This window comes from Acipenser ruthenus, chromosome 15, assembly GCF_902713425.1.
Source record: "Acipenser ruthenus chromosome 15, fAciRut3.2 maternal haplotype, whole genome shotgun sequence".
Classification (NCBI taxonomy): domain Eukaryota; kingdom Metazoa; phylum Chordata; class Actinopteri; order Acipenseriformes; family Acipenseridae; genus Acipenser; species Acipenser ruthenus.
Genome location: NC_081203.1, coordinates 8,450,790 through 8,473,030, shown reverse-complemented (window position 1 = coordinate 8,473,030; position 22,241 = coordinate 8,450,790). Strand labels below are relative to the sequence as shown.

Sequence of the window (22,241 nt, the reverse complement as noted above, 5' to 3'; positions counted from 1 at the left end):
CTTATTACTTTACTTTACTTTACTTTAGACTTTCTTTTCTCCTTCTCTCTCTCTCCCGTTCTCCACTCACCGAACACCAACCACGACTGAGTGAAAATGTGCATCTATATATACTGTTGTGCTGGGATTCAATTACTAATTAATCATTCACTTGAATCCCAGCACGTGAATTAATTCTGTGCAACCCCGTGCTCACATATTACATTTAACCAGCACGTGAAGTGATTTGTGCTCTCCTCGTGCCTAAATACAAATCTACACTTTAAATATACGTGAAACACAGACCCGTTTATATCCCGTGTACCAATCTATACACCAACATTAACACACACACGCACGCAACATACAACACAGATCACTCAAATGCACACAGGGGCGGGGCACTTTGCCACATATACCCCCCCTTGTGCGCAGCACACATGGCCTCAACGGCCACCTCCCCCCTTAAAAACCCAGCAGTCCAGAACAAAGTCTCGGGCTGGGAAGGGAGGCTTCAGTGGGCCCTTGGCTGGCAATGCTGTCAGCACCCCTGCCGGTAGTGGCACGGCTGACAGCCTGTTGGTCCCATCCTGCAGCGAAAAAGCTGCGGGGGCAGGTGGTCCCCCGACCTCCCCCTTCTTCGTAGCCGGCAGCTCCCTCCTGTGGGGCTCCGGCCACAAGAACTCCTGCAGCGAAACTGCTGCTGGGGAAAGTGGTCTCCAGACCTCGTCCCCCTTCTTCGTGGCCGGCAGCTCCCCTTTCTGGGGCTCCGGCCACCGTACTCCCTGCGGAGGTACGGGCAGCAGAGGCAGCTCCTGCTCCTCTGCTCCGGGCGGTGGCGGAGGCAGAGGCAGCTCCAGCTCCTCTGCTCCTGGAGGTGGTGGAGGCAGAGGCAGCTCCAGCTCCTCTGCTCCTGGCGGTGGTGGAGGCAGAGGCAGCTCCAGCTCCTCTGCTCCTGGCGGTGGTGGAGGCAGAGGCAGCTCCAGCTCCTCTGCTCCTGGAGGTGGTGGAGGCAGAGGCAGCTCCTGCTCCTCTGCTCCTGGAGGTGGTGGAGGCAGAGGCAGCTCCTGCTCCTCTGCTCCTGGAGGTGGTGGAGGCAGAGGCAGCTCCTGCTCCTCTGCTCCTGGAGGTGGTGGAGGCAGAGGCAGCTCCTGCTCCTCTGCTCCTGGAGGTGGTGGAGGCAGAGGCAGCTCCTGCTCCTCTGCTCCTGGAGGTGGTGGAGGCAGAGGCAGCTCCTGCTCCTCTGCTCCTGGAGATGGTGGAGGCAGAGGCAGCTCCTGCTCCTCTGCTCCTTGCGGTGGTGGTGGCGGTGGAGGCAGAGGCAGCTGCTGCTCCTCTCCCTCAGGTGGTGGAGGCAGAGGCAGCTCCTGCTCCTCTCCCTCGGGTGGTGGAGGCAGAGGCAGCTCCTGCTCCTCTCCCTCGGGTGGTGGAGGCAGAGGCAGCTCCTGCTCCTCTCCCTCGGGTGGTGGTGGAGGCAGAGGCAGCTCCTGCTCCTCTCCCTCGGGTGGTGGTGGAGGCAGAGGCAGCTCCTGCTCCTCTCCCTCGGGTGGTGGTGGAGGCGCTGCCGGCTCCTCCGACAGCGGGGGTAGGGCTGGTGGCGCTGCCGGCTCCTCCGACAGCGGGGGTAGAGCTGGTGGCGGGCGTCTCCGCTGGGCTCCCTTCAGCAGCAAAAACAGCGGCTGCTGTGGAGCCGGAGCTTCACGCCCTCGTCCCTCCCAAAAAAAAATAGGGGTTTGGGCCTTCAGCTCCTCCCCTCCGGACACAGGACGCACCGACTCCTCCCTCTCGGGCCGTGGACGCACCGACTCCTCCCTCTCGGGCCGTGGACGCACCGACTCCTCCCTCTCGGGCCGTGGACGCACCGACTCCTCCCTTTTGGGACGTGGACGCACCGACTCCTCCCTCTTGGGACGTGGACGCACCGACTCCTCCCTCTTGGGACGTGGACGCACCGACTCCTCCCTCTTGGGACGTGGACGTTCGGGCTCCTCCCACTCGGGCTGTGGACGTTCGGGCTCCTCCCACTCAGGCGCAGGACGTTCGGGCTCCTCCCACTCGGGCTGTGGACGTTCGGGCTCCTCCCACTCAGGCGCAGGACGTTCGGGCTCCTCCCACTCAGGCGCAGGACGTTCGGGCTCCTCCCACTCAGGCGCAGGACGTTCGGGCTCCTCCCACTCAGGCGCAGGACGTTCGGGCTCCTCCCACTCAGGCGCAGGACGTTCGGGCTCCTCCCACTCAGGCGCAGGACGTTCGGGCTCCTCCCACTCAGGCGCAGGACGTTCGGGCTCCTCCCACTCAGGCGCAGGACGTTCGGGCTCCTCCTCCCCTGGCTCCTGCTCTGGGCAGTCCTTGTCCTCATGCCCATATGCCATGCACATGGTGCACCACCTTGGCTCCCTCTGCTTCCTCCTCACTTTTCCCCCTCTCTGCCTCCTTCTCCTCACCTTCCTCATTTGGGCTGGTTCCTCCTCCTCTTCCTGGAAGGGGCAGACAGCCACTGTGTGCCCATACACCCCGCAGGCAAGGCACCAGCCTTGGTCCTCCAACCTGCCGAGGAGCTCCTCCAGCTCACTGCAGCCGTCTCTCCAGTTCCAGCCTTCCATTGTATTTTGTTTTTATTTATTTTAAATCCAAGAAACTGCGGTTCCTGCTCTGGCCTGAGCCCTGGAGGCGCTGTTATCCCACTTCTGACACCACGTGTGACAAGAATGGCTGAGTGGGTGACGTCAGACCAGAAGACAGGAACACAAACGACAGAGATGTGGAGTTTGGTTTAAGCTGAGCGCGTGATTGCGCTCAGCATTTAATAAACAGAAAATAAAAGGTTTTAAACACAACCAAAAACACAGGACACGGCACTTGCGCCAAAATAAACAGGTAAACAAAACGGACTAGACAGCGAACAGACAAACGGACAAACACGGTGAGCAGATAACACTTATTACTTTACTTTACTTTACTTTAGACTTTCTTTTCTCCTTCTCTCTCTCTCCCGTTCTCCACTCACCGAACACCAACCACGACTGAGTGAAAATGTGCATCTATATATACTGTTGTGCTGGGATTCAATTACTAATTAATCATTCACTTGAATCCCAGCACGTGAATTAATTCTGTGCAACCCCGTGCTCACATATTACATTTAACCAGCACGTGAAGTGATTTGTGCTCTCCTCGTGCCTAAATACAAATCTACACTTTAAATATACGTGAAACACAGACCCGTTTATATCCCGTGTACCAATCTATACACCAACATTAACACACACACGCACGCAACATACAACACAGATCACTCAAATGCACACAGGGGCGGGGCACTTTGCCACAATGCTTCATTAATATATTCAACTTTTATTTTTCATTATGTTCCCAGTTACAGTTGTTATAAAGAATTAAAGTGTTCACAAGAAACGCATTACATTACCTTTGCTGAGCCTCATGTTGTCCGTATTGCAGCGTTATGTTTATAAAGATATTGACAACTCTTTTGACATTTTTAAAATCACCCATCATGGGTAATAAATCAACTGGTGAATACAATTCTTAGCAGAAGAAAGAATTGATCTTATATGTATCGCAGTGTATCATTTTAATCAGAGCATCAGCATTGTTGCAGAAGGGAGCATGACCTGGATACATTGCAGTGTTTAGAAGAAGAGTTCTCTCTCTTGGCAAATGTTCTTGAGTAAAAGCTGAAAAAAAGTAATTCCCTTGTTGATTTACCTAAAATGTTATCAATTGCTGAGATATGGACAAGCAAGGTATATATATGTGTGTGTGTATATAATAATAATAATAATAATAATAATAATAATAATAATAATTACAGCTGTATGTGTAGCAGTGGTATAGATACTGCCTGAAGCCATACAGACCCCATAAAAAAATGATGTTACCCAGTACAGCAAAATGTACAGAAACAAATGAATAGGCAATCTCAATAGATATCCAGCTATACATGCAGAGGTCTCTGGAATTCCTTGTCACAATGTATTATAAATCACAATTGTGTGTCTTTTAAAATCTCCTTAAATATTAAACTATAAAAACCATGGGTATTTGCTTGACTAGGTCTGAGTTACTCCTAAGCATCTGGTTGCTTATTTTAAATAAGCCTCAATGGGGACCTTATGCCAGCTAGGTGATTGAAATGGCTCTGCATCGTGGTTGGTTTTGAGCACCAAGAGATGTGTGTTTAAATGTCTCCATTGACAAAGGGTCCTTGTGGATTTGAGAGCTGCTTAAAGGCCTTGTGAGGACTTGGTGCTCCAGCCTGTAATTTGTATTATAACCCTCATGGTCTCAGTGGGCTCAGTGAAGCGGTTGTTATCCCTCCACAGGTAGGTGCCCTCCAAAGTGAACAGGACTTTAGAATCTTCTCTTAAAATGATTAAATCAAGCAGTTCCAGTCCAAAATATAACATTAAGAAATATGTTTATAGACAAAAAACATTGTAATATCATATGCATTTGCCATTACTTGCCTTTCGTTAATTCCCCTAGCCTTTGTCTTGGGACACAAGTGTCTACTGTACTGTTGGTAAAGCACTGAGATTATGCTTTATAGAAACATTTTAAATTGTTTGTATGAGAGAACTACAGCAACTGTCCATTAAAAGGATAACTGCAACTTTATTTATATGTTCTTATTCCAGTCAAAATGCTTGTAATGGTTCTTTGTCTGAATGTTTCAATTGCATGAAAAAGCTCCTCAACTCAGCTTCATCTTAAATGTGTCTGCATTAAGAACTATTTTAAAAGTCTTTATAAAGCTGTCATTATGGGTAACTATGTCCAAGTGTCTGCCTCCTGAAATAAGCGTCATAAAAAAAAAATACTTATGCTACTTGTCATGGTTTGTTACCATTTTATCTCTGAAACAAACAGTTATTCAACTGCCTATTTTTGTTGTATATTTGTTAACTGTAAATTGACAAATATTAAAACAAATGACTCTGCATAAAGCTAAACGCCTAAATGATTTTTTCTTCAGTTTCTCTCTCTATCAAGCACGTACAAGTATGAGAAATACAAAGCCATGCAACTGGATAAACTGTTGCCTAAAATGATTTATATATTGCTGTAGGTTGGATTCAAACAGCAGATGATATGGCACACAATAATGGAAAGATGTCTGAGGATCTTTCAGACTAAATACATGTGTACCTATTGTGAAGGAACACAACTGAAAAAACTCTGAGAAAGGACATCAAAACAAAAGACAATCATCATGTTGAAAATGCCATTAAAGAAATATGTAGCACATAGGTGTTCATCTTACTGCTGGATTACAATAACAAGAACATAATATGAAACAGTTTAGTAACAGTCCAGCAATGTCATGTGCGAGTAATCCTATGTACAGGACTCCACATTAAGTTTAGCGTTTTACTGGCATTATAATAATAACCAGGATAAAATATGAAACACTTTGATAAAAAGGCGTGTTGACTGAGTCGTTGCTACACAGGTTCACTGCTGTGTATCACCCGATTGTAATTTAAATAGCGCCCCTTTCAATGTAAACACATCATTAATCCTCCCAATTGCTTATCTGCTAATTCTGCCTTGTTATTTGCTTAATTTAAACAATCTTGACGCAGCAAAAAGAAAAATGTGAAAACGTATTTAATTGTGTATTATTTATTATTAATAATGAGCTCAATATAAAAGTAGCTATATATATATATATATTGCTGCTTTTATATATATATATATATTATATTTATATATAGTGTGTATATATTTAATCACACAATATGGCTCCTTTAAATAATTAGCCACAAATTATACACCCTGGAGTGTATTGTAATTAGCTAGCTGCTTTAAAAAAAAAAAAAAAAAATGCGGTCAACCTATATAGTGCAACAAAAAAAAAACCAGACTGGAGTAGCCCTACATTGAGCCTTTATGTTGGTCTTGTTTAACATAGGGGTTTCTCACTGGCCCAAAATAAGACATTCCTGGGGGCTCAGGGTGCTACTGAGGATCATATTCCAAACCAAGCATTTATTAGGAATGAGCTATTAGTAGCTTCATGGTATTCCAGTATATATAGATTTAGTGTTGCTGCAGTCTCCTTTTACATCAGGGGAATTGTACTTGATCTAAAATAACGGCTTTATTTTAAACTAAATGTAATGAGCCACAATGCTGTACTACAGTATAAGTTAGGTTTCTGTCAGACACTCATTTGAACGGAAACAGTAGTTCAAGCATTGTTGTCTTCAATCGGTTTGTGTTAAAATGTGCCTTGCAGTTTAGTCTGTGCTTGGTAGAAGTGTAAGCTCAGACAGTCTGATCAGAATTGAGTTGTAATCAGTGAGGTCCGAGGCTCTTTCAGACAGGAGCAGAACTGTTCTTATTTAATCCATGTTTTGCAGCTCCTCCTATTTCCACTCACTGGTGCTCCTTAATGCAAGCCTTGTGGAAAAAGTCAAAAGCGTAGTGTTCTGTTTGAGTCTATTTACTACTATTCAATGTAAGCAGACTGCATCATTTTAACTTAAGCATGAGCTATGAGCCTTTGGACTTTAAATAATCCATCTGTGCCTGTATCCGTTTCTCCATATGGTATGATTATTTCACAGTACGATGTCATATCCATGAAAATAGTGTACTATGGTTTAATTTATGAAATAGAAATATCCTGATAATATATAAACATGATCTGTTTTAATTTAAAATGATAATAAATGTCAAGTCCCTAACCATGATACTGTGATTATGGGCTCCTTGTCGATTTACCAGCTGCAGCATGGTCTGGCACTAAAGTACTCTTAGGGCCTTTTATGTGTGTTTATTTTTGAAGAGCACACTAAATACCTCACTCACCCCTCAGGGGAAGGTGTGTGTTTTGAGTCAAGTACACACAGTTGTTCATTTACATCTCACTTAGTTTCTAAACAGCTCAAACACAGCCCTGAGCAAGGCTGGGCAGAGAGTAACTTACGGAAGTTATGTATGGTGTTATGCAAGTGTGGGTGTATACTTCTGTTAACATGTCTTCATAATATAGTTCAATTTTAGTGTCCATTGGCATACAGCCATTCCTAAAATGTTGAAAAATGACATCACAAACATCTTGATCAGGTAATTTCGTATGTTGCCTGGGGTTGGACATTTCTTATCAGAAATTGAAGTACTGTATGATGAACCAGGCTTCATTCAACTCAGCTGAGACATGCCTGGGAGCCAACAAGCATAGTATTGAGGTTTAAGCATTGTTATTATATAGCCTGCTGTGACCAGATATTTGGCTGGTCTATTAAAAGGTGATAACAAATACAACAGGGTGCATTTTGTGAAGAAACTTAACATGTTGACCACAGTAGCACTAATACTGTAGTAACATGTACACTAGTTTTAAAAAGTATACCCTATAATACACTCGGCACTCTCAAGTGTTTTTTGGACAGTAAGTTCGACCCATTTAGGAACTTGTGAAACAACTGTGTTTCAATAGGGTTCTGCACCTTCGAAATTCATCTAAGTTTCACATTGTACTGTGAACACATAGTTCAGTTATTTCCGTCATGACTGGTAATGGAGGATGGACAACACAGTGATGATTCTCATTGGAAAGAGTGCCACAAAACACAAATTATAGTTGTTTTGCTTTCTAAGCTTCTGCTGTAGGTTAGTTCCTATAAGAACATAGCAGTAATGAAAAAGCAGTGGGAGGACTTGTCTGGTACTCCCCTAATAATATTATGCTATGCCATAGTGGAGCCCTAAGCCAGCCTGTCTTTCATCTTGAACATGCAACTGGAGACTTTTATACTTCACTAAATACTTCAGAAACGAAAAACATTCTTTCAAAGTTTCTAAACTTTCTGCATGTTTCAATACATAAGGAACCATTTTACTCAGCAAATTTATAGGAAAACAAATTCCGATTAGCCTACACGGCCAAACTGAAAACATTATGCTTGAATTGAAAGCAGGTGTGCTGCTGTAACTTCAGAGGCTGCACAATGTTGAGATTGTATCAAGCTGGGGTGTGGTTGTGCTGCACATTGTTGATCTTGTATTGAGCTGGGGTGTGATTGTGCTGCACATTGTTGAGCTTGTATTGAGCTGGGGTGTGGTTGTGCTGCACATTGTTGAGCTTGTATTGAGCTGGGGTGTGGTTGTGCTGCACATTGTTGAGCTTGTACTGAGCTGGGGTGTGGTTGTGCTGCACATTGTTGATCTTGTATTGAGCTGGGGTGTGGTTGTGCTGCACATTGTTGAGCTTGTATTGAGCTGGGGTGTGGTTGTGCTGCACATTGTTGAGCTTGTATCAAGCTTGTGTCCTGAGCAACATTTTAAATGCTGTACACAGTAAGCAATGCATCTTCTGCTGAGCCAGTTCAAAATCTGCTCACTGGAGAGGAATCTGAAAGACTAGTATAATAAACAAGAAGGGTTGGCCATTTCTGGTGTGATGAACGATACAGGACTGGATACAGTACGATACAGGACTGGACATCAAGTGGGCATTTTACTTCAAAATAAAACAGCAGGCACGTACCTGTAACTGTAACTCTCTCCTTGCTGGTCTCCCTGCTTCAGCTATCCACCCCCTTCAGCTCAATCAAATTTCTGCTACTCTCACGCTACCCCTCTGCTTCACACCCTCCACTGGCTACCTACCTCTGCTTGCATTCAAATTCAAGATTTGTTCTTGCCTACCACTCTCTTCACTACTGCCCCCTCCTGCTTCCAATCCCCCGGGTCTCCCTACACCCCCTCTCTGCTCCTTCTCTGCAGGCCAATAACTGACTCCACTCCATGTGCTGGCTCAAGTAACTATGAATAGCCATATTCACAAAGCATCAGGGTTAAGTTCACTGCAGTACTACATGTTGAGTGTGTTGAAATCCTTCAATAGTATAGCCCTTAATATTGCCACAATGTGATATAAAGGAAATTTTAAAAAATGGTACTGTTTTTAGTTCCTTTTTTACTCACATGCATACACACGTGTACACCTATCAAACCAAGAGCTTTGCACACTAAGTATTTCTATCAATAAAAAACACACATGCTCATGTAGAAACACATACAGTACATCTCTGATAAAAACAGGAATAATGATTTTCACTGTGACATTTCAAATGCCTTCATTTATTCATTCATTGTAGAGCTGCTCTAGATAATCGTCTCCAGCTGGTCATCCTGTTACCATCAATCAAGCTCTGGCTTTCATCATCCAGCTTCATTTAGGTTTTGCCAGCTACCCGACCTACCATGTCTTGGACATGCTTTAAAAACACATTCATGGAAACTCCTAGCCATTAAAACCAGGCTGTTACATAACTAGTACAGCCTGACAGCTCCAGCAAAAACAAGTCTGCCAGAGATGATGCCATTATATGTATTTTCAAATCAGGAACAAACTTATTTTTAAAATGATTTATAAAAAACACTTCCCCATTTCTGTGTGGCAATATCAATACTGCATGATCAGACTTAGCCTCTTTGAAAAAAGCCTATGTTTATTTAACGGTAACACCTTAGGTATCCTTTATAAGTGATTATAAGTAAGGCTACAATTTGGTCACGGAGGTCACGGACATCGTGAATTTGAAAAAAGTCAGTGAAATCTTGGAAATGTATGTAAAAACACTTTTGATAAAGTGCATTTCTATTTCCTTTAAAATGCAGTATGTCATGCACTGAAAATACAAATCTATTGGAGTATCTGTCAATTGTTTGGTTGTGTATGCACACAGCATTTACGTGTAGCTATGTAGGTCAGCGAATGAGATAGAAGCAAGCATATAAATTGGTGACAGCTAAAATGCAAAAAAGATTTGAGTGAGCTGATTTCTGTAAAGACGGAAGAACAAATGCATCAGAGAATCGAAGTTTACAGACTTACAGAGGCTTTCTTTACAACATGCTGTTTGTTTCAGAATCATGGAAAACTCTGCAAGTCTGGTACATACAGTACTTCTGTTGCCAATGACTGCTCAAATCTGTGCAGCTTCACTGTAAGGGGCGCATCGTGTCGCAGCCCTTTTTTCACTGCGCCGAGTGGTCGCAGTTGTTGCTCATACTTTAAATACAGACTGCATTCGCAAAATTGGATACACTTACATTAAGTAGATGTGCTGAGTTTGTGCCTCTATACAAGATGATGAAAAATCTACAGCAACGTCATTGGTACATCCGTCCTATCAACCAACGGAGAACCCGAAAGGGAGAATTTCAAACATTATTCAGAGAGATGCGGGTATGTGACAGTAAGATATATTTGAGGTATTTTAGAATGACAGATGAAAGGCTTGACGATCTGTTAAGGCTGTACGCCTTTTCAAAAAAGAAGCACGTGGCAAGATTGCAGATGACGTCATTGACTTTTTGATCGGAAAACCATCGACTCCAGAGTCTGAAGCATGCATAGTACTGCACATTTTCTACTCTAAAGTAACATTTAAACTGGTCAGTAATCAAAAACAATAGCCGTTATATTATTGGTTTTGACGTACTATTTGAAATATCTTGTGTATGTTGAAGCAGCTAAAACTTAATTATTTGGTGAATTTTTGTTTTTTTGCCGCACCTCGCTGTGAAATGTACTAAAATTTACGAGCCAAAATCGTAGCCTCATTATAAGCAATAGCAAAAAACAATGGCAAAAGTGTATAATAACTATATTGCAAAAGCAAGGCAGACTCATACAATTGGTGAGACAGACATATAAAGACAGACAGACCAGAAAAAAGACAAGCAGACAGACTATATCTGTTATAACTGATTATAAACAATAGCAACAACAAAAAAAATGTGTTTAATAAAAACTAAAAAAATGTTTAATAAAAAAAAAGTCTTATATGTTCTCATCATATTCTATAATTGTTAATAGCAAAATTAATGACATGTTTATAATCACTTATAACAGATACTTAGTGTTACCGCATGTACTGTATTGAGCACAGCATTATTCAACCTATTTACAATACTTGGAGGGAGAAATTGAAATGTATGATGCAGGCTGCCAAGCAGAGGTGAAAGTAACTTTAATTTCTTACCGGTACTGTATAATTGTTCAGTGTCTGTCTCTGTCCCCTCTTCCCCCGGTAAACGTTTTTGTAGCTACAAGGCACTGCTAATTTTTGGGGACCAAAACTAAATTGAGAGAGGGAAGGGCATTTTGTTTTCAATATCAAAAATTGTAATCACAATTAAGGTTTCATTTTTTATTTGGAAGCTTTTATTATACATATTAATACTAACAGTGGTGCTAACACAACCTCATAAGTTAGGCCTACTCTGCTATTATCTTGCTGAACACATGATGCAGTTTTGTACATTTCAGTTCATTTTGATTGTGAAGCATCTCATGGTTGTTTTTTTCTGTTTGATAGTTTTCCTTTTTAAAAGCAATTAGAAGAAGCAACGCATTAATCTATCATTCTACCAGATAATAAAGTGGAATAGTTGGGTGTGTTTGCCTTAGAATGTGTTCACTTCAATTCAGGCCCCTTTTCGCAGTCAGCATGCCTGCAAGAGTGACGGTTACCGTGGCGAGCACCCCTGTCACCCTAAGTCATGTGACCAGGAGCCGAGTGACTATGAGATCTTTTTTTTTTCTACACATCAATAGTAAACAGACAACCAAGCTTTGATAAGCCAAAATGTTTTGCCGCTATGCAATACTGGGCCTTACCGGCTTACTTTCACCTCTACTGCCAAGTGTCTCCTCAAGCTAAAATCAAGCCCACCAGGTTTCTACTGGAGGTCATTATTAGACAAACTGCTTAATTGTTTAAATCTTCCAGCGAGTAGCAAAAACTGCCAATTTATTAATAAAATATGTACAGCGTGATTCATATTTCGCACAACATTGTTGAAGATGATATGCAAAAGGAAAAATGTCTATGACAGACATACCAGAGGGTTTTTCATTAATGTCAAACATTTAGAATTGAAAACAATGTAAAACAACAAATGCTGCCTGACCTGTATTTCCACTTTAAAAAGGTTAAGGTCCCTAAGTGTAAGCTGCTGTAAAACTGTTAGTTCTTGTTTCAAAAACACTGGAATTCCTACATGTCAGGCCAATCGTTCCAGAGGCTGTAATGCTGATTCAGCATATGTGAATGAGCCACACCATACCTGAAATACAGCAGAGCCACCGAGGCACTGCAGGAAGCAGACTGTTGTACGTCAGACAGCCTCAGTGCACAGGCAGGAGAACCACGCCAGGTCTCCTGTGATCAGTGCACCCCTTGCAGAAATGTGACCAAAAGCATCATTTAAATCACCAGATTATTATAAAGTATTGGTGTGGCAGAGCAGGGCTCTGCCCTTAGAAATACTGGCAGGGAAGGAGTTAAATTCTCCTCCCTGCCCAGGTTAATTGCATCAGGTGGGAGCAATCAAACAATTAATCATTCAATTAAGGACCCAGCCACCTGGCATAAAAGGAGGCCTCAGCCGCCCATTTGGGGGAGAGAGTTTTAGAAGGAGAGGAAGATAGTGTTTTCTGTTTGTTTTGAAACCAGTGAAGGCAACGCCCAGCCTGGAAACCTTTATTTTTGTAAGTTTTGTTTTGTGTTGTTGAAACCTTTTTGTTTGGCCCTTGTGCCTATTTATTTTGTATTTTTGTTTATTAAAAAACCTTATTTTTGAACTTTATACTGTCTCTGAGTCTCAACCTCTGCCAATCCTGTCACAATTGGGCTTTACGCTTCAAAGTGGCTTTTTTAGTGTTTTCTTAGGCAAAGAAGCAAATCTAACTGCGTCTCATTTGGGCCCTGAACCCACTCTGAAAAGTACCTAGACATAATTTGCTCAAAGCTCTGCAATAAACAGCTAAAACAAAATCTGGTTAAACATGTTAAGCCAGGCAATATCCCAGTCTCAGTCAGAAAGGATAATAATAACATAAAGCATATGGTCAGGCAAAACCAGGTGTACTGTAGCAACAACGCTCTTCCACTCTGTAAAACGGCATAGATCCCACGATAACAAAAGTAAACAGTAGCAATAAATGTAAGTGAACAATGTCCAGCCTGCTGTGTACCTTTACACAGCCTTGTATCAGGGAGGGATACCTCATGTGAGGCTGGATCGGTCTGTTATGAAAACAGGCCTGATTCAGAGGACTGCCAGATGAAAACACTGGTGTCACCCAGATCCCAGGCTTTGATACATTCTGCATTGTAATCTATTCTTGAGCGTTGAATTGTACTCCAAAAATACACCGGGTGGAGTTTTTAAAAAGGGGCAACTAAACATGTACAATTTTAAAAGAAACATTGCATGTATTAGACCAGCAAATGATATGAAATAATTAAAGAAAGCACTGGACTAAATCTTGATTTATGTTTTTAGCTTCCAAGTACAAATAGTTTTCTGCCCCTGCTTATATTATATGCTGTAACAGGAGAAGGCATAAGTATAATGATGTTACAAATGATTTTCATACTATGTATCAGTAAAACCTTAACATGTGCCAAGATATACAGTGCTACATCAACGACTACCATATGTGTGTGTATGCTAGAACAAAGACTTTACAACTCTGCACTGTAAAACTGTCTCCAGGATGCATTCTATTTATACCACACACATGCTGAACAAGGCTGTCATTTACAAGTCAAGGAATGCTGTTACATTACTTTTAAAGATAAGGGTGAAAGTAAGTATGTTTTACCGTCTTTCAGTTATTTGAGGAATAATGATTACCCATGTCCTTCTTTACAGGGAGTGTTTAGATATTTACTGAAATATTCAAGCTTGAATCTTTACATTTTGTTAGTTAGTAGGGGTGTAACCACTATTATATTGACTACACAAGTTTATTCATCCTCTGCAGAAGTGTATTTTTCATCCCTGTGTCCAGCCTGCTGCTATTGCATTCTTACCTGTCACAAAGTGAATGGAGTGCTCCTGTAGTATCACATCCACATGGCATGCATACCTCTCCGGTTCCATTTGTGAAATAGCCCTCCTCGCAGTCCGTGCACTGCAGGCCGGTGTAGCCAGGGTAACACTCACACTGACCCGTTGTCTCATTACACTGATCCATGCTGGGGCTCCCCGTGCTGCTGCAGTTACACATGTAGTCTGTTGGAGAACACGGAAACATGGGTGAGAGTCAGCTAAGGATTGTTGGTTTAGTTTTCACTTATTGAACCGGATAGCTGCTCCACCGTGAACAACAGGTACAAGGGTACAGACATATTTCTTTTCACCAAAAGACCAGTGTTTTTTTTCTGTGGGGGAGGTGTCCTGCAGCTGGATTTAAATACGACAATTTTTCCTTTTTCCTATAAAAATACAAATATTACGTTCCCCTGAAATGGAATGCTGTATTGAAAAACAAACATCCTTTTATTTTGATGGTTCTATGTCAAAACGGGAAAAACCTGTATTCCAGTAATATTCCTACATAAGACTCTCCCCTATAAGCAGATAATTTGTAAACAAACATTCCTCACTTATAAATCTAAGGCATGGATGTTCAACCAAAAAATTACGAGAACATCAAAACAACGAGGTTCAGACCATTAACAGAAGTTAATGTTATATATACAGTATATATAGGTTAAACTATCACATTTGCATTTGCATTCAGTGGAGAATTGTGAGAATGGACTTCAGCTGAAATGGACAGATGCCTTCAGTTAAACAGATAACAATAAATGACATGTCTCTACATGTTTTTCTGAAAGATTTTTGTTTTTTTGCATTCACAGCTTGCTGCATCAATTTACTGTACTACCAATATGTATGACCTGGTTAGGGTATGTGTTCTACGTTTTAACCATGAACATGGTTTTCTGCAGTGGTGAATGCCAAGACTGAATTAAAAGCACTTCACCATCTTGCCTGTACCTTAAAGCACTTGAATCTTAATTGTGTCCCATTCAGAATTACAGCATGGCCACACCATGGGAGACGGCTTGCTCAGCTTCCTGTTGCTTGTTTTCATGCTCTGCTACAGTGAGACAGAGCTATTTAACAGAGAGTTGTCACCATGGAAACAAGCAGCCATTTTGCTGCGCTTGGTGATCACACTGACTGCCGTTGAGAACGCATTGTACGTGAACTACTGTACTCTACATTTTACATGAAAAATAGCAGCCAATCTTTCATCACTTTGATTGTTAATATGAATGAACAGGGAGAAGATAAAAGTTCAACACCCTTGCATGAAAACCATAAAAATAGTACGTTTACATTTACAACTCGGACCTGAACTGGCTTAGGTTCGATCAGATTCAAAGATTCTTTTCATTTGAGCCTCCGGTTTACACTTCACACTGATCCAGGCTGGCTCCGGACCCGTATGCACGCTCATAGCCCCTGAACTGTAGCGACCAATCAAATCAAATTTTATTTACAAAGCGCCTTTCATGGCAAGCCATCCCAAGGTGCTTTCAACAAAAAGAAAAGAGCATTCGGAAGTACATTTAGTACAATAAAAACAATAAAAACAGCAAGAGAAAACAACATTTTAAAATTAAAGCAAATAAAAGCAACAGATGAGGAACTCAAACCGAATAAACAGGAATAAAAATATATAAAAATGAAACATTATAAAAAGATATAAAAGCCGTATTATAAAGTATGTTTAAAATTTATTTTTAAAAATTGTTAGTGTAGGTGTGTCTCTCACTGTGCATGGTAGAGCATTCCAGAGTTCAGGTGCCCCATGACTGAATGCTCTACCATCTGTCCTTTGCTTTAAAATCCTTGGGACAGATAACAGCCCAGCATCTTGGGATCGGAGTGGCCGGCCAGGGGCATACAGGACTAAAAGATCCTTCAGATTGGCCGGAGCCAAACCGTTTAGGGCTTTATAGGTGATAAGAAGGACCTTAAAGTCAATCCTGCACAGCACCGGGAGCCAGTGGAGGGCTGCTAACACTGGGGGAATGTGCTCACTTTTTTTTTTTGTTTTGGTTAGCACCTGGCTGCAGCATTTTGTAGAAGCTGCAATCGTGACAGAACACAGTTTGGAATTCCAGAGAACGGGGCATTGCAGTAATCAATCCTAGAAGATATGAAGGCATGCATCAGTCTCTCAGCATTGTAGCCGATGACATCATATCGACCACCCCTTGTGCACGGTTGCCAGATTGGGGGATTTTCCCCAAAATTATTATTTATTTATTTATTTATTTATTTATTTATTTATTTAAAGTGCCCAGATAACAGTACTCGTCTCAGCAGTAAGGTCATTCTAAAATAGCACTCGTTTGTCTAATGGGTTTTAAAATGTAAGGAAAACATCAAATTAAACTGTCTAAAAAGCTGGTTTCAAAACTGATACCATATAGTTGTGACATGCTGAGACGTTTCACATCACAGATCTACGTAAGCAGTACAATGTTTTCAATATATATATATATTAGCTAAAATCACTAAATATGAAACTTTTACATTACATACACTGCAGAGCAGAATTTCAACCAGTATTTAAGAGTTTTCAATGTATGTTTTCCAAAGTGTCTTATTTACTGTACTAATGATCACGTTAAATGCACAGGAGCAGTTAACTCATCAGCTGCTAGGAAGAGATTCATTCCATTCTCCTTCCAATTATTCAAAGCTTGTCCTCGACCATAAACACAAGTGTACATCCACCTAGGCTGAGGGAGGAGTTTCAACGTCGGGCTTGTAACCACGGCCATTCGCTGTCCATAAATATTCTAAGAGATTTTAGAATCATGTGTCTTGCAAGCCGGCATACATGCTACAGCTATAATAATACAAAGAACGCAGACATTTAAATACCGGTTTCAACCACAGGGGGCAGGATTCGCTCCACGTTGGGCTTCCTGTAATGATACTTTTTTCAGAAAAACTACTATTGTTTCTCTGTGATAAAAATTATGAAAAATAACATTCATATAGATGGTAAAGTGTAGCTAGATTGTGTAATATATTGTTAAACATAAAAATTGTAGCAGTGTGCAACTTACAAAACAATAACTGAAGTCACTTTAAAAAACAAACAAACAAACAAACAAACACTCTGCCTGTATATTGCCATTGGGATCCCCGTGTGATTTTGTTGCGCAAGGTAACTGCAATGGCTCATCTGAACATTATTTTATTGCAATCAACTCAAGGCATATACTTAAAGAGCAAGTAGCTTCAAATGTCCTTTAATAGGTTGTTTTACATTTCCCTCCTCGTTTGTATTTTCTGGGTATCATTTTTCTCTCAATCTGCCCTTTACCTGGCTTTGACATTTGAAGCAGTACTTGTTCTTTAAAACAGTACTTGTGCTTTGACATTTGAAGCAGTACGTGTTCTTTAAAACAGCGTAAGCACACATTAAGAAAGATCTTTCTTATAATAAAAAAAATGTTATATACATAAAGTGATCACGGTTTGACAGTGCAGTTTCTGAAACAGCACATACAGTAACAACTACATTTTACAAAGATTTTACTGTGGGCAGAGGTGCTGCTTCACAGCTGTGGTAATCTTCAGCTAGAAGTAGAGAAAACTTTCACAGCAATCAAAACGTGATGTTGGTGCTTCTTGCTCTCAAGTTAATATTCCAGCTAGTAGCTTTGTGAAAGCTATACATATCAAGACCATGATTGGTTGAAAGATGGCAGCCTGTGCCATGGTAAAATTCAACAAATCCTGATTCTACTGTCATCACTTGGCATGATGGTCACTAAATTTCTTTGCGTTTCTACCATAAAAACGTAATGACGGTGTGACAGGACGGCTGAGGTTGGTGACGTCAGGCCAGAAGCAGGAACAACTACTCACACAGACAGTACTCGGGTGTGAAGCGCAGTCTCGCGACGTTTTTATTGACACAAAAATAAATAAAATATTTAAACAAAAACAATGCTTACAGAGCAAAAATAAAAGGTTTAAAAACAAAACAAATCTCACACACAAACAAGTACGGTGCTGGGGCTTCCAGCACCCGTAGCATTTGTTTACTTATTTTCTTCTTTCCGTTTCCTTCCTTTCTCGCTCGCTCTCGCTCACACGTTTCTCCTCTCAAACACCCTTGAACAGGGAGAGCTGCAGGCTTTTATACTGGTGACCATCTCCCAATTACACTCAAACACTTTGTATTTTAAATAAACACAAAATACATTTAAATCAATACTAACCACAACAAAACAATAACAAAGCAAACACTTGTTTTAACTAACACAAAACTATACATTTTAAATCATAATATATCGTGTTTTTACATAAACACATGCAGGCTTTGCCCAGCCCCCTTTAAATATGTGCCCTGCCACAGGCTGTTTTAAGGAATGATTGATCAGGCTGTTTTGATGCATCACGTTTGCAGTTGTGCAACCCTTTCAACTGTTTTAGAGAGAGTATAATCCTATTTTTCAAACCACTTTTTACCCAATTACTGAAACCATTCTTAAAGTTTTGTAAATACGGGCCCTAATCTTTGCACAAAGGACCAGGGTTTTTATATTACTGTAGTCTCTTCATCTTGCTTTTCTAATGGCACATCATGTGTAGCTTGTTCTGGTTTCTTGCCTGCAGGCTGCTGTGACACAGTGTGTAATGTATCATGTGTTGCATTGGCTCTGAGCAGAGATCAGATAACACCCTTAATAATGAATGTCAGCATGGCATGCATGGAATTACAAGGTGATACACTAGGATGTCTGAGAGGACAAGCCAAGTCATATTGTGTTTCCCCTCTGAGCTAGAAAAAAATTCATTTTTACAAGAAGTTTATTTATAATTTGAATATTTTTAACATTTCAAAGGTTTAAAATCTTTTGTATTGGTATATTTTTTTTTTGATTGAGTAAGAATAATGATGACAGTACAGCAGCTGTCACATACTGTCTCATAAACAATATGAGAAGCAGATTCCTCTTGTGTTACTGTCAGGTTATATAGTGGGGATTTTCCAAGGATTTTGAGATCATTAACCCAGCACTTACCAGTTTACTCATTCAGAATGGAAAGTAATCAAAAGTCCTGTTCTGCAAGTCAGAGTGAGCAAGACATACAAATATATTTAGAGTCAAATATTCAAAGGTTTCTATCACTTGTCTAGGGTTCCATTTAGGGCAGCAGCAACTAGACAACTAGTTGATTGGAGTGGTAGTCGATTAACAAAATCGTTAGTTTACTATTCAGCCTCATTTTTGTAAGAGCACAGTAGACAGTATATGTACCTTTTATTTATTGAAAGACCCAATACAGCTGTATTGTGATTTAAACTCATTTTACTATCAATTTACTAATCTTAAATAAAAAGAAAACATGACTAGCGGTTGTTAAAATTACTGGATCAGGAGTGGGATAACCCTCTCTCTCATTTTATATATATATATATATATATATATATATATATATACACACACACACACACACACACACACGCGCACGTATTTATACATACACACATCTTTCTCTCTAATTCAGTGTTCATCTTTCTTAAAGGATTTTGCAGCTTTATACAGTGCAATACCATGACCACCCTGGATTAAAGATATAGCATCTTACAACACAATTGCAAGAGCTGCAAGGAATTTGCAGTGGGACTCTCCTCTTTCTCCACCACCAGTGCCCTCAGCATATTCCAGGACCCTTATGCTAACTTTGATCAGCTGGTAAACAGTTGGAAAAAGTGCCTCAGCAGTTGCAGAAGCAGTTCGAATTTCATTTGCATTTTGTGTGCCAATTTACATCAAAATAGATTACATAACACTAGCTTATCTGGTGGCTCTTTTGCATCTTGTCACTGTACTGATGTGATGACAGGCTCAGGGGGAAGAGGAGGAGGGAACTGCACTGGGCCAGTGTCTTAATCTAGTCCTTTTATTTGTAGTGTTTGTTTTTGAGGAGAACACAGTAATACATCACATATCATCATGAAACGTGATTGCAATAAGGGTGTTTAGATACTAAAGAATTGATTGAAATGGATTGGAAATTATAGCTAAACTGTGGAATTGCGACCTGTTGCTCAATGAAAAGCCTGAGTTGGCTCAAAATAAATACATTACTACGCAAAGGTGAGTGATTTATTACTGCATTATGCACTCCCCTCAAGAATAAACACAGGAAATAATGGGTCCTGGTTTTATTGAGTGATCCCATTCACTTGTGGTTTCTGCCAAGCACTGTTCCAGATGCTTTTCCTGTGGCCCTGGAGTCCACAGCCAGATAGAACATTACTCCAGTCAGGATCTAAACCAGCGGTCTGGATTTCAGCCAGCCCCTCTATAGTATCGCTCCAGTTTTATGAATTTCCTCTCTGCTCCATTTCTGACCCAGATTAAAATCAGCTGTTCTCGAAGGAGCAGTTCTATAAAAAGAGCTGCCCAAGATTTCTACATTTTACAAAAAACACACTTGAGAGGACTCTGCTGTATTGTATATTTATAGAACACGCAATATGTTTTTTGGAAATGTCTTGTATATTTTGAAAAAAGTTTTTACAACTGCCATAAGCATCAGTATCTATTGATAAACAAGATGAGTAATGGATACAGTCCATTTGTTCACAGCAATGATGCCATTTGACCTTAATTGCAGAAAAGGTACTCTGACTGTCTGTGCAGAACAAGGGGGGCTATATTAATTTTGAGTGAAGGAGAAATCTGTGCAGCGGAGTACCAGTTCTTAAACCAGTGAATTCAGTTGGCATCCACTCCCTTTCCAACTAGCTTGTTTTTTTCTGTTTTGTATTTTTCCTACTTTTTGAGATTGTGCTACCAGAACCTCACAAATCCCAGTGTAAAGAAGTAAGCATCTCCTACCCTCTGTCCTGCACACACCAATCACTTCTAAAAGAGATCAGCAGAATTCTTCTGACCACACCACCGACTTAGAGTTCCTATGCCTGTCAGGTTTCTTCACCACTACCTTAGGGTCATTTCAAGTGAAATTAAATGCAAACTGAAGCAAGTCAAAAGGTCCCACGACCTGGGGAGGAATGGGATTGTATTGAAAGTGTTTCAAAATAAGAGCACAATTTATTAGTAAAAGTAGCATTTTTCATTTTTGGCTGTAACAAGGCTATATCTTGGAAATGATGGGTAATAGAGACTTACATTTCACTGTGTTTTGTTTTCTGTACTCTGCAAACTCAAATAATAAGGTGATTCACATGGAATGCTCCTCTATCAAATCTTTCTTGCAGTTCACTGCTGAGACTAAATCTAAGGGCACTTTTACAACTAGTTCGTTTGACGTGGATTAAAGTGCATTTCGGTTTACTTGGAGTTATATGTGAAACCTCCGAGAACCACGTAAAATCACACCAGGATGCGCATCAGACCAAGTGAACCGAGATCACTTGAAATGGTGGTCTTGTTTGTCACTTTGTTCCTTTTCAAATTATTGCAATGTGAAACCAAACATATTCCAGTTCACTTGAAAAGGAATCGCTCCAAACAGCTAAGCAAATTGTGGAAGTGACGTACTTCAGCAAGCACCAAGGAAAGTGTCTCGCCACTGTCACACATTCACAATGCAGGGCTGGTCAAACACACACAATGCAATGGCACATACACATCAGACAAGAACACCATACACAACAGCAGATCACAAAAAAATACTACATAGCTGATTTACAAACTGCCGCAACCCGTGGCTATTCAATGAAATGACGCTAATACTAGTGTCAGAGATTTATTATTGCAGCATGTACGGTCTTTAGCATAATAGCAAAACTAAGTCAAAGAAAAGTCATAGGAAAAATATGAAATGATAATTGAATAATTATTTAGCACATGTATTGCGTCTGACTTCATTATAATTGCACCATACACTCACAGGGGAAACATTGTGCCAAGACAGAGCGGTACAGACCTCAGTGTTGCACTTGCGCTGCTCCGCCTCAGTTTAGTAAACCAGTCCCTATGTTGCATCTGTATCTCACCACAATGTCACACGTACAGCAATCACAATTAAAAATGTCTGCAATGTCACATTTTCATCTTTTGATTGATTACTTCTACGAATCTTCTAACAGTGGCTGAGTGGCTTACAAATCCACAGAAAACTGCAGATGATTCATTAATGAAACCACAGTGAGTCAGAAAAATTCAACAAAAAAGCAAATACCATTTTATTGCACAACAATCATTGCAACAATTAGGTAATTAGTTTTGCACACTTCACAACACTTAGAAAAGAGCTTGCAATTTCAGTTTAGCATTTCATATTGTTTGCTAAACGTAAGTTAATGCAATTAACAATGTAAAAATATTTTTTTTCATAATTACAAATTGTGACAAAGCTTCCTTATTTACAGTATAACTTTTAACACAGTTCTGTGTTCCTAACAT

At 40.8% G+C, this 22,241-nt stretch overlaps 1 protein-coding gene across 1 annotated transcript in view; it reads right to left on the bottom strand.

The window, feature by feature from the left end:
- Positions 1–22,241, bottom strand: part of LOC131697537 (multiple epidermal growth factor-like domains protein 9) — a 154,549-nt gene that overhangs the window by 105,983 nt on the left and 26,325 nt on the right. Inside the window, exon 2 of the mRNA XM_058987114.1 lies at positions 13,845–14,046. Coding sequence (XP_058843097.1) covers positions 13,845–14,046 — 202 coding nt within the window. The remainder of the gene's footprint in view (positions 1–13,844; positions 14,047–22,241) is intronic.